Source organism: Eleutherodactylus coqui, chromosome 2 (assembly GCF_035609145.1).
Source record: "Eleutherodactylus coqui strain aEleCoq1 chromosome 2, aEleCoq1.hap1, whole genome shotgun sequence".
NCBI lineage: Eukaryota > Metazoa > Chordata > Amphibia > Anura > Eleutherodactylidae > Eleutherodactylus > Eleutherodactylus coqui.
The window spans coordinates 331,826,408-331,845,436 of NC_089838.1; the positions used below are offsets into that span (position 1 = coordinate 331,826,408).

Sequence of the window (19,029 nt, forward strand, 5' to 3'; positions counted from 1 at the left end):
GAGAGAAAGCAAATATATTAAATAGTTTCTTTCCTCGACCCTTCTCCCTAGTGTTGATCATGTTGTATAATGCACTGCGTCAAAATGCTATGCAAACTGCAAGATATTTTGCGTATGCTTTAAGCCAAAAGTAGACAGTGTAAAATATGTACAGTCTTGTTATATAGTGCGGATCGAAAGGACACACAATAAGGGTATTTTGCGTACACTTTAGCAAAAAATAGACAGTGTAAAATGTGCACAGTCTTGTTATATAGTGCGGATCCAGAGGGCACACTTGGGCCTATTATGCAAATGCTTTCAGCCAAAAACAAATTAAAAATTAAAAATGAGAGGAGTTTTGTTAGTTCCTATATGGTCTGTGTACACCAGTAGCAGTATACTGTATAGAATCGGTAACAGTATGCAGTATACAGCCGGGATGCTTATGAATGCTTGTATTAAGTGCAGACATTTTCTACCTTTGGTGCTTGAGGCCGCGGACCTGGGAATGTTTAGTATGTAATATACTGATGGAGAACTAAACATTCAGTTGGGGTCGAGTGCCTTTCTGAAGCTCTAACATTGTAAGTGTGACTTGCGGTCCAGGTTATTATGCAGCGTTCCGGTACCGGCCGTCCTACAGAGCAGGAAGAGTATTCTGGGGTCAGTTCAGGAAAGTCTATTAATATAACCATAATCTGGTCTGTCCGCTGCTGCGCCATCCTGTCCTGTTGTCCCACCACCACCCGCCACATGTAGACAGATTGTCCTTCTCTGCCGGCATCACTGACATCATCTGCTCTACAATGACATCATTACGTTAGATTAACCCTCTCCTCTCTGTGTGATTCTTGTATTTGTCTCTACAGCTGGAGATCACTTTATAGACCGACACAGAGCGGATCTAATTCATGGCATAACAGATGTAGATCCAGTCGTAGATGATCTGTTCCGTAAGGATCTGCTGACAATAAAAGAGCAGGATTATATAATGAGACCAGGAGAGCCTGAGGAGAAGATGAGACGTCTGTATGCGATTATCAGAGTCCGGGATTACTGGGATAAGGAGGAAGTTTATAACTCTCTCTATAAGTACAATCCTCATGTCATCGATGACCTCAAGATACAGGAAAATGAATCCCAGTTAGAGGAAGGTAAGTGCTAACATGATGGGAAGAAGATTATATCCAGAAGACATTTATCTTACATTTATATCTGGGCTGTCAACCTGAATTATTCCTTTTTATCGACAAATATTCCAAAGATCGCGAACAACCAACATTTTTTACGGACACATTTGGAAAAGCATCCTAATAATGATTATAAGTGAATCCTGTCTGTAGTCGGATACTGATATGATCTCATTACCAGCAGTTACTGTGAGCTGGACAATGACAATAATTACAGCCGTAATAACCGGCTGAAGTGTGAACAGCCTCAAAATAATCACAGACCCTGTATTATTTTCATGAACGCTGGAAACACGTACGCTATTTATATGGGCTGTCAAGGAATTTTTTGGACGGACCACAATTTAAACAATTGTATAAGTGTAATGAAAGGGTCGTACCAAGATCATAAGTTATCCCCTGTCCACAGGAAGTCCTCAGAATAAGGGATATCTTGCTGATCAATGGGGGTATTATCGATTAGACCCCCACTGATCCCGGTTAGGGGGTGTTCTATGTCCCCACTGCCTATCACTCTGTGGGTCACGGCACCCTGGCACTAGCATTAGAATACATGAAGCACTGACCAAGCATACACATTTGGCACTTTATACATTTCAACTAGCTGAGTTAATTTGATACATGTGTTTACGTGTTGCTTGCAAAATTTTATGAAGTCATGGTTAATTTAGAGTAATCAAGGAATAAAATATGTATACACATAGAGTAGCATTAGATTCTCTTCAGGCTGCATGTACCAATGTCCCTCTGCAGAATGTGCCACCCCTCCCACTCTCCTCATTTAGTACCTAAATAATGCTCCTGCTAAATGTCATGTTTTTGCGAAACCGGGAAGTTACATCACTTAGGGGTGCCAATAATTTTGCACTTAGCATTGAATAATCTAGTTGAGACCCCCTTCACTTTTCCCTATTTAGGTCTCTCTCTCTCTTATTACACGGGTCGATTACACAGTGGTCCTAATACTTAGCAGTGAATGTTCAATTTGTGACCCATTTACTTTTCCTATTTAGGACCTAAAGAATGCTCCTGCCAAATTTCATGTTAGTACAACATCGGGAAGTTAGAGAATTTGTTGCAGGTCAGTGAGTGAGGGCATATAGATAATGTAATGTAATGATATCACCAAATGGTGAAAAAATAGGACACACAACTAAGACTGTGGTGAACCCAGAATGAGACAGGTTCCCATTCATAGAAATGAGTATGAATATACTAAATCCTGTTGGCAGAGGAGTATATTTTATTACACAGCCTGAAACAGAAATAAGGAGAAGCAATAGGGGCTGAAAATAAATAATAAAGAGTGGGTGGAGGGGAGAGGGGGAGGGAAGAGGGGATAAGGGGACCAGGAAAGAGCTGAAAAGAGAAGGAAAAGCTGAGAGAGAGGATAAAGGGTGGGTGTACGCATCCGCCTAGAGTACATAGGACCCCAGATAACACAAGGAGCAAGAGTCTTCCTGCTAGGGCTATACCAAGAACTCAGATCTCCATGAAGGATGTAGTGGAGACGCTGTTGGTTTGATATAAATGAATCAAACTAGCCATTGATAACGGTAGAAGGTTTAAGTTGCCGTCTGACCTCGTCCACCACCCAGGAAACCGAGGGCCCAGAGCTCATCTCTCAGACTATGCCATGGGCTCCATATCTGAAAAAACTTGTCATGAGTACCTTTGGTCTACAACCTGGAAGAGCTATCCAGTTGGTCTAAGTCTACTTTGTCTCTCCATTGGGTCAGGGTTGGGGGTGCTTTTTGTAGACATAGTGTTGGAATAAGTGCTTTAGAAGCATCGATCAGGAGAGTGACCAATTTATGTTTAAGTGGGTGGAAGACAGTAGAAGGTCTCCAGAGGAGCTATGCTAAGTTTAGGGGAGATTTTTCCCAGTGCACACTCCACGTCACGCCAAAAGGGATGCAGTATCGGGCACTTCCACCAAATATGACAATATGAGCCTATTCCTCCGTTACATCTCCAACATCTATTATAAACTGCCAGGCTGTGGTTGTGAAGCCATTGTGGAGTCCTGCACCACCTCACCAGAAGCTTATAGTGCACCTCCTGTGACAGAATGCAGGGGGACAGTCCATAAGCTGTTTTCAGAACAACCTCAATGTTACTCTGTGAAAGAAAAATGTTCAGTTCTCTCTCCGAAGAGATGAGGAAGGCGGGTTTATATAGTACTGTAGGGGAAATAAAGCGTTTACGAAGAGACGCTATTTTTCTAGAGGCGGGCCCACCACCTCCCATGGCCCTCTCAAAGAGGGAGAGGGGTCTAGTGGACTTGTATGTCCCCAGAAGATCCCCAAACACTCTGGTCACATGAGCCGACTATAGGAAAGAGAGAGCTTGAGTTGGTGCAAGGGATTGAAAGGCTATCAGCGTGGTCTTATGTGCTAGGAGTTGTAGGTCTTTAATTGTCCTATCCGCAAACACTGATCACAAGCTTGCTGTGCAGGGGTCCGATGCACTGCCCATGAGTTTGTACAGCGTGCGCAAAGAGGTGATCAGGTATAGTTTAGGTGCTAGGTCCTCTCTCAACCCATCCCAGGTCTCGCAGGGTCCCCTCAAAAGAGGGTTGAATCCTACAGATCTGTTAATGTTTTTTTTTTGGGGAAACCACAGGTCCTCATGGAGAGTGACCCCGTATGATTTTTCAGCAAGAAGACACAGGAGCCTATCTTTCACAGGCTTGACCAGTTCCATCCAGTAGCCAAGTTGGGAGGCTAAATAAAAGTCATGAATGCATGGCAGGCCAATTCTGACCTCCGAGCTTCTATTAGTCATCAGACTATAAGCTAACCATTGTCTCTCATATCTACAAACGTATCTGGAGAAAGTCGACCAGAGTTTTAAAAAAACTTGTGGGTAGATATATGGGAAGCATGCAAATTGTATACAGAATTGTGGGGAGAACACAGGACTTCAGGATATTTTTCCTGCCAAACCATGAAATAAAGGGTAAATCGTAAGAGCATAGGAGATTCTTTACTTTTGCAATAAGTGGGGTAAACTTGGTTGCGTGAAGGTCTTCAGCTCTTTTAGTTAGTTTTATACCTAAAAAAATCTATCTCCGACTGTGACCAGGAGAAAGGAGAGTTGGACTTTATGGTTCGGCATCTGACTGAGGGTATAGAGATATTTAGCACCGTTGACTTGGAGAAGTTAATTTTAAAGTTGGATAAATCACCAAACTGGTGTAAGCCTGGGGAGGCCCATCTCGGGGATGTTATTAAGAAGACTATATCATCTGCAAAAGCCGCCGTTGTGAGTGCTTCTTTGCCCAACTGCAGTCCCTGAATCTTGGGATCTAGTCTAACACTCTGAAGAAGGGGCTCTAGCGCAAGAATAAAAAGAGTAGGCAGGAGCGGGCATCTCTGGCACGTGCCATTCCCAATGTCAAAAGAGGGGCACAGAGTGACGTTTATTTTAATTCTAGCATATGGCTAGAATTCTAGCATACGCAAGGAAAAATTTGGGTCCACAAAGACAGGGGAGTATCTTTAAATGTAGCAGTACCGATTGCATGTACACCCAGTCCACCCTGTCAAATGCCTTTTCGGTGTCAGTGCTTACCAGTGCTAAGGGTATACCTTGTGACCGGGCGAACTGGGCAGCAGGCAACACCCTGAGGCAATTGTCTCTGCCCTCTCTTCCTTTTACAAAGCCTGTCTGTTCGGGATTTATCAAGTTGGGAATAAGGTCTTCTAGTCTTTTGGCAAGTAAGTTGGCCCACAGTTTAATGTCTAGGTTAAATGGGTCTATAACTACCGCAGCTCTCTGGGTCCTTATTTTTCTTTCGGATCAATGTGATGTGCGCCTTTGGGCTTGTCTAGGGAGGGCGTTACCCTGGAGCAGGGAGTTGAAAAGTTCAGTTAGTTGTGGCACTAAGGAGGAGCATAAAGATTTGTAATATATAAGGGAAGTCCATCAGGGCCCGGGGTTTTACCATGAGGGGAGGAGTGCAAGAGGTCCTTTACCTCTGCATCAGTGTACGGAACCGTGAGGGATGTTCCCTTTTCCTCATTTAGCTTAGGGAGATTCAACTTCCTAAGGAAAGAATCAATCTGGGCCTCCATATCTAATTTGTTAGCTGGGGATAGCTGATCTCAGACATTATAAAGGTGAGAGTAGAATTTTTGGAATTCTTCGGCGATGCCTGAGGTGGACGTGACCTTAGAACCTGAAGTGGTTTTAATTGAGTTAATATGGCTTTTTGCTTGTGCCTTCTTTATTAAAGCAGTCATGTATTTGCTCCCTCGGTTCCCCTGGGCATAAACTACTTGTTTGAAGTAGAGATGCTTTCTGTTAAATTTTGAGTCTAGGCATAGCTTTAATTCTGTCCTCAGGAATGACAGCTTCGCGAGATTATCTTTGCTCTGGGAGAGTTTTGCTACATATTCAAGTTTAGCTAGTTGTGATAATTTTTCGTCAATTTCTTTTTGTTGCCGTTTTTTGATCCTAGAACTCCAAACGATCAGAAGGCCTCTCACATATGCCTTGTGGGTCTCCCAGACCACAGATGTTGCTTGTCCATTAGAGGAATTTACCTAAAAAAAACTCCTCTGTGTTTTTTAAGATGGGTTTGTCCTCTTGTGAATCTAGGAGGGAAGCGTTTAGTTGCCATGTCAACTCCCGGGCGAGATCAGGTGTCACCCGAGTCTAAAAATTGGCCCCTCCCGAGGCTCGCCACAGTTGCGGTCTGACATAGCTTAGGGAAAGTGCTGCTGATGCTGCTTCTGCTATAGAGAGAGTGTTAGGAGTTAGTGTAGGCTTCAAGAACCCCAACGGTCCTTCTTAGGGCCACATCTAACCATGTGCAGTACTGTGGAGGCTGCTTTTTTGCAGTGTTGCACAATTTTTTTTTTTGGTATATCGGCCGTGCAGAGCATTGCGCCCTGCAGTAATACTACAGGGACAGAAGTGGTGGTTAGGCAGGGAGAGTGTTAGGAGTGATTGTAGGCTTCAAGAACCCCAACGGTCCTTCTTAGGGCCACATCTAACCATGTGCAGTACTGTGGAGGCTGCTTTTTGCAGTGTTGCACTTTTTTTTTTTTTCCAAATCGGCCGTGCAGAGCATTGCGCCCTGCAGTAATACTCCAGGGACAGAATTGTGTAGGCAGGGCCAGAAGACATATATTATTCATTGAATATACGCAGTGGGCCTTTTCTAAAAAATATTGGGCAAAAAATCTATTTGGCCTGCCTCTCACTGTGCTCAGCGTTCTGGGTCTGTGTGTGCTGGGTGTAGAACTTCAACAAAATCATACGCAGCCAGCTAAGTGTAACAGCAGGCATGCGCCAATTTATTTCCTGGCTGCGAAATCACCGCTCTGTTGCAGTTAATAACAGTGCAACACTCTGCAGTTCTGTGACACACACATCAGGGACAGAAGACATATATTATTGATTGAATATACGCAGTGGGCCTTTCCTAAAAAATATTGGGCTAAAAATCTATTTGGCCTGCCTCTCACTGTGCTCAGTGTTCTGGGTCCGTGTGTGCTGGGTGTAGAACTTCAACAAAATCATACGCAGCCAGCTAAGTGTAACAGCAGGCTTGCGCCACATTATTTCCTGGCGTTCCGTAAGCGAAGTCAGCCTCCAACCACAGGCCAATAAGCGGCACATTTAATTACAGCGTTCTGTTTCTGAATTACTGGTAATACAGCATGCTGAGGGGTAGGGGTAGGCCTAGGGGACGTGGACGCGGCCGAGGACGCGGAGGCCCAAGTCAGGGTGTGGGCACAGGCCGAGCTCCTGATCCAGGTGTATCGCAGCCGACTGCTGCGGGATTAGGAGAGAGGCACGTTTCTGGCGTCCCCACATTCATCGCACAATTAATGGGTCCATGCGGGAGACCTTTATTAGAAAATGAGCAGTGTGAGCAGGTCCTGTCGTGGATGGCAGAAAGTGCTTCCAGCAAGCTATCGTCCAGCCACAGTTCTGCGCCGTCCACTGCTGCAACTCCGAATCCTCTGGCTGCTGCTCCTCCTTCCTCCCAGCCTCCTCACTCCACTACAATGACACATTCTCAGGAGCGGGCAGACTCCCAGGAACTGTTCTCGGGCTCCTGCTCAGATTGGGCAGCAGTGGTTCCTCTCCCACCAGAGGAGTTTATCGTGGCTGATGCCCAACCATTGGAAAGTTCCCGGGGTCCGGGGGATGAGGCTGGGGACTTCCGGCAACTGTCTCAAGACCTTTCAGTGGGTGAGGAGGCCGATGACGATGAGACATAGTTGTCTTTCAGTCAGGTAGTAGTGAGGGCAGTAAGTCTGAGGGAGGAGCGCACAGAGGATCCGGAGGAAGAGCAGCAGGACGATGAGGTGACTGACCCCACCTGGTTTGCAACGCCTACTCAGGACAGGTCTTCAGAGGGGGAGGCAAGGGCAGCAGCAGGGCAGGTTGCAAGAGGCAGTGCGGTGTCCAGTGGTAGAGGCAGGGCCAGACCAAATAATCCACCAACTGTTTCCCAAAGCGCACCCTCGCGCCATGCCACCCTGCAGAGGCCGAGGTGCTCAAAGGTCTGGCAGTTTATCACTGAGAGTGCAGACGACCGACGAACAGTGGTGTGCAACCTTTGTCGCGCCAAGATCAGCCGGGGAGCCACCACCAACAGCCTCACCACCACCAGCATACGCAGACATATGATGGCCAAGCACCCCACAAGGTGGGACTAAGGCCGTTCACCGCCTCCGGTTTGCACCGCTGCCTCTCCCCCTGTGCCCCAACCTGCCACTGAGATCCAACCCCCCTCTCAGGACACAGGCACTACCGTCTCATGGCCTGCACCCACACCCTCAGTTCCGCTGTCCTCGGCCTCATCCACCAATGTCTCGCAGCGCACTGTCCAGCCGTCGATAGCGCAAATGTTTTGAGTGCAAGCGCAAGTACGCCGCCACGCACCCGCATGCTCAAGCGTTAACCGTGCACATAGCCAAATTTATCAGCCTGGAGATGCTGCCGTATAGGGTTGTGGAAACGGAGTCCTTCAAAAGTATGATGGCGGCGGCGGCCCCGCGCTACTCAGTTCCCTGTCGCCACTACTTTTCCCGATGTGCCGTCCCAGCCCTGCACGACCACATCTCCCGCAACATTGTACGCGCCCTCACCAACGCGGTTTCTGCCAAGGTCCACTTAACAACGGACATGTGGACAAGCACAGGTGGGCAGGGCCACTATATCTCCCTGACGGCACATTGGGTGAATTTAGTGGAGGCTGGGACAGAGTCAGAGCCTGGGACCGCTCACGTCCTACCCACCCCCAGAATTGCGGGCCCCAGCTCGGTGGTGGTATCTGCGGCGGTGTATGCTTCCTCCACTAAAGCACCCTCCTCCTCCTCCTCCTCCTCCTACGCAACCTCTGTCTCGCAATCCAGATGTGTCAGCAGCAGCAGGACGTCGCCAGCAGTCGGTGTCGCGCGGCGTGGCAGCACAGCCGTGGGCAAGCGTCAGCAGGCCGTGCTGAAACTACTCAGCTTAGGAGATAAGAGGCATACGGCCCACGAACTGCTGCAGGGTCTGACAGAGCAGACCGACCGCTGGCTTGCGCCGCTGAGCCTCCAACCGGGCATGGTCATGTGTGACAACGGCCGTAACCTGGTGGCGGCTCTGCAGCTCGGCAGCCTCACGCACGTGCCATGCCTGGCCCACGTCTTTAATTTGGTGGTTCAGCGCTTTCTGAAAAGCTAGCCACGCTTGTCAGACCTGCTCGTAAAGGTGCGCCGGCTCTGCGCACATTTCCGCAAGTCCCACACGGACGCTGCCACCCTGCGCACCCTGCAACATCGGTTTAATCTGCCAGTGCACTGACTGCTGTGCGACGTGCCCACACGGTGGAACTCTACGCTCCACATGTTGGCCAGGCTCTATGAGCAGCATAGAGCTATAGTGGAATACCAACTCCAACATGGGCGGCGCAGTGGGAGTCAGCCTCCTCAATTCTTTTTAGAAGAGTGGGCCTGGTTGGCAGACATCTGCCAGGTCCTTGGAAAGTTTGAGGAGTCTACCCAGGTGGTGAGCGGGGATGCTGCAATCATTAGCGTCACCATTCCTCTGCTATGCCTCTTGAGAAGTTCCCTGCAAAGCATAAAGGCAGACGCTTTGCGCTCGGAAACAGAGCCGGGGGAAGACAGTATGTCGCTGGATAGTCAGAGCACCCTCCTGTCTATATCTCAGCGCGTTGAGGAGGAGGAGGAGGAGCATGAGGAGGATGAGGAGGAGGGGGAAGAGACAGCTTGGCCCACTGCTGACGGTACACATGCTGCTTGCCTGTCATCCTTTCAGCGTGTATGGCCTGAGGAGGAGGAGGAGGATCCTGAAAGTGATCTTCCTAGTGAGGACAGCCATGTGTTGTGTACAGGTACCCTGGCACACATGGCTGACTTCATGTTAGGATCCCTTTCTCGTGACCCTCGTGTTGCACGCATTCTGGCCACTACGGATTACTGGGTGTACACACTGCTCGACCCACGGTATAAGGAGAACCTTTCCACTCTCATTCCCGAAGAGGAAAGGGGTTCGAGAGTGTTGCTATACCACAGGACCCTGGCGGACAAGCTGATGGTAAAATTCCCATCCGACAGCGCTAGTGGCAGAAGGCGCAGTTCCGAGGGCCAGGTAGCAGGGGAGGCGCGGAGATCAAGCAGCATGTACAGCACAGGCAGTGCAACACTCTTTAAGGCCCTGGACAGCTTTATGGCTCCCCAGCAAGACTGTGTCACCGCATTTTTGCTTCATCAATCTGTGTATAATATTCCTCCTCCTCCTCCTGCTCCTCCTCCTGAAACCTCACGTAATCACGCCGAACGGGCAATTTTTCTTAGGGCCACAAGTCTCAGTCATATAATTTTTCTAAACAATTTTTATACGTTTCAATGCTCTTTAAAGCGTTGAAACTTTCACCTCAACCAATTTTTATTTAAACTGGGCTGCCTCCAGGCCTAGTTACCAATTAAGCCACATTAACCAAAGCGATTAATGGGTTTCACCTGCCATCTTGGTTGGGCATGGCCAATTTTTCTCAGGTACATTAGTACTGTTGGTACACCAATTTTTGGGGGCCCTCGCCTACAGTGTAATCAAATTAATTTTTAGCCCACCTGCATTACAGCTGACGTTGCATCAGCTGTGTTGGGCACTGCAATGGGATATATTTATGTACCGCCGGTGGCTTCCTGGCACCCACCCATGCTGTGGGTCCACACAGAGTTGAACCTACATCTGTCCACTTGTAAAGAACCCCAGTCTGACTGGGGCATGCAGTGTGGGCCGAAGCCCACCTGCATTAAGCACGACATATCCTCAGCTGTGATGGGCAATGCAATGGGATTTATTTAGGTACCGCCAGTGGCTTCCTGGCACCCACCCATGCTGTGGGTCCACACGGAGTTGAACCTACATCTGTCCACTTGTAAAGAACCCCAGTCTGACTGGGGCATGCAGTGTGGGCCAAAGCCCACCTGCATTAAGCACGACATTACCTCAGCTGTGATGGGCAATGCAATGGGATACATTTATGTACCACCGGTGGGTTCCAGGGAGCCACCCATGCTGTAGGTGCACACGGAGTTTAACCTACATCTGTCCACTTGTAAAGAACCCCAGTCAGACTGGGGCATGCAGTGTGGGCCGAAGCCCACCTGCATTAAGCACGCCATTACCTCAGCTGTGATGGACAATGCAATGGGATATATTTATGTACCGCCGGTGGCTTCCTGGCACCCATCCTGTGGGTACACACGGAGTTGAACCTACATCTGTCCACTTCTAAAGAACCCCAGTCAGACTGGGGCATGCAGTGTGGGCGGAAGCCCACCTGCATTTAATCGGACGTTACCTCAGCTGTGATGGGCACTGCAATGGGATACATTTATGTACCGCCGGTGGGTTCCAGGGAGCCACCCATGCTGTGGGTGCACACGGAATTCCCATTGCGGAGTTGTTCCTGCCTGTGACTATTTATAAAAAAACGCGGTCTGACTGGGGCATGCAGACAACTTGACAGAATGAATAGTGTGTGGCACATGGGTTCCCCATTGCTATGCCCACGTGTGCAGCTCCGGATGGAGGTGGCACAGGATTGGATTTCTCATTGCTTCTGTACAGCATTGTTGACTATCGCCCCGCCCCTTTTATGGGGGGGTCGCTGCCTAGCCATGCCAACCCTCTGCAGTGTGTGCCTGCTTTTCCTCTGGCAGACGCACTTATAAATAGAAATGAGGGTGGTGTGGCATGAGGGCAGCTGAAGGCTGCGCAGGAACAATTTGGTGTGCGCTGTGGACACTGTGTCGTGCGCGGGGGGGTGGGGGGTGGGCAGCATGTAACCCAGGAGAAGTGGCAGCGGAGTGTCATGCAGGCAGTGATTGTGCTTTGTTGTAGGTAGTGTGGTTGGGAGGGGGGGGGGGCACTCTTGCCGCTATTGTGGCTTAATAGTGGGACCTGGGAACTTGAGACGCAGCCCAACATGTAGCCCCTCGCCTGCCCTATCCGTTTCTGTGTCGTTCCCATCACTTTCTTGAATTGCCCAGATTTTCACAAATGAAAACCTTAGCGGAGCATAGGTCCCATACAAAAATGCTCGGGTCGCCCATTGACTTCAATGGGGTTCGTTACTCGAAACGAACCCTCGAGCATCGCGATAATTTCGTCCCAAATAACGAACACCCGAGCATTTTGGTGTTCGCTCATCTCTACTTATGACCAATAAGATTTGTCACCTATATAACACTAACCTATGTAACACTAATCTTTGTACCAAGTAACTTGTGAATATGCCCTCGTCTTTCTGTATAAGAGTTGGTAATGTTCATAATAAAGCAGGATTCATTAAGTTCTCATGGAGAAGTGTCTTGACATAACATGGAGTGATTTCATGCTATTGATAGATAATTGCTAGCAAATCTCATCTACCAATTTGGCACCTGGCAACGAGGTAATCAGATCGGTACCGGTGTGGTCCGATAACAATGGCTACATTGGAAAACCATCCTAATAATGACTATAAGTGATTGCTGCCTGTAGCCGGATACTGAGATGATCTCATTACCAGCAGTTACTGAGAGCTGGACAATGACAATAATTACAGCCATAATAACCCGCTGAAGTGTGAACAGCCTCAAAATAATCACATCTATTTATTTCATGGACGCTGGAAACACGTGCGCTATTATTTTGGGCTTTACATGAATTTCTGGACAGTCAGCAGTCCTGATTTAGACAATTGTATAAATATGATGACTGGCTCGTACCAAGATCACAAGACCACAGGATAGGGGGTAACTTGCTGATTGGTGGGGGTCTCATTGATGAGACCCCCACTGATCCTGGTAAAGGATGTTCTATGCCCCCCCTGCCTATCACTCTGTGGGTCACTGCTCCCCTGCACTAGCATTAGAATACACTAAGCACTGACCAAGTATGCAAAGTTGGCACTTGATATATTTCAATGAGGCTGATGGACATACCCAAATGGGGGCCGCTTAGATATCTCCGTGTTCTATTCAGTCTCCTCTTCACTGCGGGGGTGCAGTAACCCAGTAGTCAGCAGGATTGGGGCACAGGACCCTCATTCTCAGGATTAGTCATTTGCACTGCCATTTTTTGAAAGCATTCTTACTTTGCAGCATTTTTTCACATTTGCCTACAACATTTACACAGAACATATTGAAAGCTGTCACCCAATGCAAAAATAAAACACATTTTATAACAAAGTGGGCTTTGTTATAACGGATCTGCTCTAGTGTATCTGTAAATAATGCAGTCCCCAAATAACAGTAACTGGCTGAACACAATGATAGTGATTACAGTGCAGTTACCTCCAGTGCTCACAGGTGATGTCATCTCTTACTGGTGTCATCCGTTTCATTTTACTTCTCTGTCTGGGCCTAGACCCCGTGGATACTTCTTCCAGCCACAGCTCATATCAGCAGACTCTCCTAATCCTGCTATTCCTGCTTCATAGTATTTCCCCATAGTAATAGGGTCTCACTAAATATGTGTACCCTCTGTGTTCCTAATTACTAATAATGCCCCCTCAGTGGCATCAATTAATAATAGCGCCTCCTTCCATGAAAATTTGAAATATTGCTGGTCATTAGAGGGTTAATAAATGTCTGAATTCTTCATAATATATGGTAACTATTGTAGAACAGGTTTTCTTAGAATCCCGCATCCCATTTTCTATATAATTATACATTTCTAGGAGGAATAGCAGAGGAATAGCTCAGTGCAAAGCTCTAAAAAAGATACTGCAGCGTGTTTATTTCATGTAGAATCTAAGTAATTACTAATCTGATGAGTCTGGAGACGGACAGATCCTATATAAATACATTGTATCATAGGCTGAAATACAGGAAAAATACTTTAGAGAAATACAGTAGTAGCTGAAATATATAGAACCATCCAGAATGTAACGACCTTGTGTCCTTCTCCCATGATTCTCTCCCCACAGGATTCGGGGTAACCTTTATAGACCGCCACCGATCAGATCTTGTTATTCGGATAACGGATGTGGATCCAGTTCTTCGTGATCTCCGGGACCAGAAGGTACTGACCCAGAAACAGTATGATGATGTGATGGAAAAGCCAACAAACCAGGAGAAGATGGAAGAGCTGTGTGATGTCATCAGTCACTGGGAGGACGCTGGGAAGTATAAGGCTTATATCACACTCAGAAGACTCAACAAACATCTCATCACAGACTTGGAAATGAAGGACAAGATGTGGAGAGAAGTAAAATTACCAGACCTCAGGGGTAAGAATGGAAATCTGAAATCCCATTCCTGATTTGGAGGTTTCTCTGATCCCGGCTGTTAGAGCAGGAGCCAAGCTGTCATTAAACAGACAAGCGTCAGCTCCTCCTATGCTTCACAAAGACCAGGCCAATAAAAGATTGCAGCCTTGCCTAAAGCCCCTTAGTGGCCATGGTAAGGATACACATGGATGCATTTTTTTTTAAAACAATATCTCTTTATTTTGTTTATATAACAGAGATAGAAAAATGCAGTGTACAGAAATCAAATCGACTCTTGACAGTATTTATCATTAATACAACAAGCAGATATTGTCTGTTAATTAACAATATACTTCAGATATGAGAAATGCATGAAAAAATGTAAACACGCACAATTAGAGTGCAAAACAAATTGATCCATTGACAAGACCTGGTGCTAGGGTACAGACAGCTGGACAAAAAAACAAGTTAGACCTCACAAGGACTATCTGTAGCAACCTCATTAGCTAAAGGCACCTAAGACTCCAGAAGTCTACCCAGAGTAAAATATGCTGTATTCTGCAATTTGGATGGGATCCCCGATCTCTTCATGAGAACTTTTTCACTGACTGGTTTCTTTAGCATGTTGAGTATGGTGTTTGGCACCCATTCATTGCTATATTGGGACCCAGGTCCCCAAATCTGGACAGATGGGCCCCAGGGTCCCAGCCCTCATGCACCCAAGGTCACACAAACTAATGTTTCGACCACTTGTCAGGTGAGGCGGGCACTGTGTAAATGCATAAAGAGATAGAGATGGGCGTTAAGCCTAAGCTCCACAGATTCTTTTGCCGGGGTAATATCCTATCCAACTGTGGCTTTCCGTGAATAGAAAGCTAAGCATTTTGTGAGGTTGATGAGTCATGACGGGGTCAGCACCTATTATTCAAGTTATGTTAAACCCTTTGTGTTACCTTTGGTCTGTAAACTTCCAACATCCATGGTCATCCCATATCAATACAAACATCTCACTAAAACTATTAGCTGAGAGAAATAAAGAAATAAAAAAAAATAAAAAAAAATACTTGTTGTAAAACAATTAGAACTAGGTCTTTGAGAGTGCCATTGGGGGGGTAGTTCATTAGTGAATCATTATGCATTTCCGTGGTGGGTTGTTTTGTTGGTTTGTTGGTTTATATGATTTGTTCCTTTATATATTCCATCCATGGTGACCAGATCTTAAGGAAAGATGGTATTGAGTCCGACTCCCAAGCAGCCAATTCCTAAAATCTATATAACTGTGATACCTTATCCCTCCATTGTGACATTGTAGGTGTTTGTTTATATCTCAAAAAATGTGGTATAAGAAGTTTTGCTGCGGCTACCAAGGTGGTAGGGAGGCATTTTTTTGAGGGCTTAAACAGTTTTGACAGCTTCCAGAGTAACACCTGCTCAGGGGAAAATGAAAAGGAGGAATCACAAATTGTGTTTATTTGGTCCGTGATATTTTACCAGAAGGTATTAATGCTAGGGCAGAGCCAGCAAATGTGTAGTAGGTCACCCATAGCTGAGTCACATCTCCAGCATGCATCAGTCTGTGAAAGGTTCATTTTTAGAGATGAGTGAGCACTAAAATGCTCAGGTGCTCGTTACTCGAGCCAAACTTTTTGTAATGATCGAAAGCCCATTTCAAGTAACGAACCCCATTGAAGTCAATGGAAGACTCGAGCAGTTTTCAAGGTGACCTATGCACTGCATAGGGGAGGGTGTGTGATTTACCTGAAAACATCAGAAAATGATGGAAACACCCCAGAAATGGATAGGGAACAGCAGGGGCAGCATGCAAGGATGCATCTGAGGCTCACAGGTCGCACTATGAAGCCAAATTGTGGGCAAGAGCCTGGTGGCCATGCCATTAACAATTTAGTTGGGCCAGACCATCATCAGCAAAGCACACGCGCTGGCACATCTTAGCTAAGCACCACACTAGGTGGAACGAAGGTCAATCACCGCCTGCGGGTGACACCACTGCCTCTTCTCCTGTGTTACATGCTGGCATTGCTGTCCTATCTCCAGCACGAGCCTGTGTCCACAGCGTACTGAAATTTTTCCTAGCGCAGCGTCCAGCTGTCCGCATCCCAGATGGGGTAAGGCGCACCCCTTCGCCTACTCAGTAGGCCACAGCATACTGACATTTTTCCCAGCGCAGCATCCAGCTGTCCCCATCCCAGACGGGGTAAGATGCACCCCTTTGCCTACTGAGTATTCCACAGTGCACTGAAATTGTTCCCAGCACAGCGTTCAGCTGTCCTCATGCCACATGATCACTGGATAGCCATACCACCCTCATGTCTATTTATAAGTGCATATTGGATGAGGAGGAACAGAAGACACACACTGTAGAGGGCTGGCAGGGCCAGGCAGCTACCTTCTTTGAAAGTGTGAGTGATAGCCCACAATGCTGATGAGAATTGCTGGTGAATTAACGTATGATCATAATTCCAATCCCGTGCCACCTGCATCACAAAATGTCATGAGCCACAAATGTGGGCATATAGGGGACTCAGATGCCAGTACTTCTACAGATCTCCACAATTCAACAACCCATTCTAAAACAAAAGATTTTTTTACCCAGAGTGCAGGTGAACCCCTAAAAGATTTGTTTACCAAGAGTATAGGTGCATCCTTGAAAGATGTGTTTACCCAGAGTGCAGGTGAACTCCTGAAATATTTTTTTATCATAGAGCTCGTATTTGCTTAATTGGTTGTTTAAGGGGATCCAGGTGGTGGTCCGACAGGCAAGCTACAGCCTGTCCCAGTCCCTGCCTCTCCCCGGGGGGGTTTTTAACCAGTGCCCCAGGGAAAGACAGCATGTACTACGAAGAAATTAGAGTGGCCAAACCAGGACAATTCAATCTGTCTCGGTGGACACTGTGATGGGATACATTTGTGGACTCTGTGCGCGTATAAAGCTGGAACCAGCACGTTTGTTGAACTCTAGTGGTGAACCTCTTCAAAATTGGAGGCCAGAACCTGGTGGCGGACCTCAGAACAAATTGTTTTGACAGAGCCTGGAGACAACCCTCTGAAAAAAAATGTTTTTACAGAGCCTTTTGGCCCTCTGAAGAATTGGCTGTTCAGCATGCTGATCAGAGAAGAATACACCAAGCTACTTCTATTCTTTTTTTGGGGTGATAGATGGTGCGTGGTTCTCCAGTTCCAGCTTAAAGATACTTTATGTTAAGCTGCTTTCCACCAGTGGAGAAGAGAAGTCTGGGGATATCCAGCCTTTGTTCATCTTAATAAGTGTAAGCCTGTTGGCGCTGTCAGTTGACAGGCGGGTACGCTTATCCGTGATAATCCCCCTAGCAGCACTAAATACCCTCTCTGATAATACGCTAGCAGCAGGGCAGGCCAGCACTTCCAAGGCGTATTATCAGAGAGTGTCCAGCTTTGACACCTAATAGTTGCGTGGAGCAGAGGGATCACGGAGGACTTTGGTACGGTCGGCTATGTACTCCCTCACCATCGTTTTACACTGTTCCCTCCTACTCAGCCTAGACTGGGGAGTGGTGACAGTCTGGCAGGGGTGCCATAAAACTGGCAAAGGCCTTGGAGAGTTTTCCCCTGTCTGCGCTAGCGTTGTCAGATGGGAAGTTTAGTATCAGCTTTTCCACCAGGGCCTTGTTGTATTGCATCACTCTCGTACTCCTTTCCTCTTCGGGAATGAGAGTGGAAAGATTCTCCTTATACCATGGGTCGAGAAGGGTGAACACCCAGCAATCTGTGTTGGCCAGAATGCATCTAATGCGAGGGTCACGGGAAAGGCAGCTTAACATGAAGTCAGCCATGTGTGCCAGAGTCCCAGTATTCAACACATCGCTGTCCTCACAGGAAGGATGACTCTCAGTCTCCCCCTCCTCTTCTTTAGCCCATACACGCTGAACAGATGTGAAGGAAGTAGCATGGGCACCCTCTGCAGTGTGGGCAGCAGTATCTTCCCCCTCCTACTCCTCCCCCTCCTCCAATATGTGCTGAGAAACAGACCTGAGGGTGGTCTGGCTGTCAAGTGACGTATTGTCATCCCCCATCTCCTGTTCTATCCACAAAGAGTCGGCCTTAATGCTTACCAGCGGCCTTCTCAGCAGGCAAAGCAGTGGGATGGTTACACTGATAATGGTGGCATCGCCGCTCACCATTTATGTTGACTCCTCAAAGTTGCCTAAGACCTAACAGATTTCATACATCCATGCCCACTCCTCTGTGAAGAACTGCGAAAGCTGATTACCACTACGACGGGCATGTTGCAGCTGGTATTCAACAATGGCTCTGCGCTGCTCGTAAACCCTGGCCAGCATGTGCAAAGTTGAATTCCAGGGCGTGGGCACGTCGCACAACAGTTGGTGAACTGGCAGCTGGAAGCGCTTTTGCAGTGCCCTGATGGTGACAGCATTTGTGGTGGACTTTCTAAAAAATGTGCGCACACGCGATGCACCTTGCTGAGCAGCTCATATAAATTGGAGTAGTTTTTAAGAAAGCGTTGAACCACCAGATTGAACACGTGGGCCAGGCATGGCAAGTGTGTTAGTCTGCCAAGCTGTAAAGCCACCAACAGATTACGCCCATTGTCACACACGACTATGCCTGGTGGGAGGTTCAGCGGTGAAAGCCACAGATATGTCTGCTCCGTCAAACCCTGTAACAGCTCTTGGGTAGTGTGCCTCTTGTCACCTAAGCTCAGGAGTTTCAGCACGGCCCGCTGATGCTTCCCCACAGCAGTGCTGCAGCGCCTCAGGATACCAACTGAAGGCGACATGCTCACAGATGTTAATTGAGAGGTGGAGGAGGAGGGAGGAGGGAGGAAGGGGGTTGGTGGAGGTGGCATAATAAGCCGGAGAAACCATGACCGAGGTAATACCCACAATCCTCGGTGTAGGTAGCATGTGAGCGGACCCAGGGTCAGACTCAGTCCCGGCCTCCACCAGGTTAACCCAATGTGCCGTCAGGGAGATGTAGTGTCCCTGCCCACCAGCACTTGTCCACGTGTCGGTGGTTAAGTGAACCTTCCCTGTAATCGCGTTGGTGAGGGCACGGTTGATATTCCGTGACACATGCTGGTGTAGGGTGGGGACGGCACGGCAGGAA

The 19,029-nt window shown here is 47.6% G+C and overlaps 1 protein-coding gene across 11 annotated transcripts in view; it reads left to right on the forward strand.

Annotated features, from left to right (window-relative positions):
- Nucleotides 1-19,029, forward strand: part of LOC136613050 (uncharacterized) — a 185,437-nt gene that overhangs the window by 44,703 nt on the left and 121,705 nt on the right. For 8 of the 11 annotated variants that reach the window (XM_066593869.1, XM_066593861.1, XM_066593863.1 and 5 more), the window contains 2 exons: nt 852-1,136; nt 13,624-13,926. In XM_066593869.1, coding sequence (XP_066449966.1) covers nt 852-1,136; nt 13,624-13,926 — 588 coding nt within the window. The remainder of the gene's footprint in view (nt 1-851; nt 1,137-13,623; nt 13,927-19,029) is intronic. The other 3 variants (XM_066593866.1, XM_066593868.1, XM_066593867.1) reach the window with 2 other exon arrangements.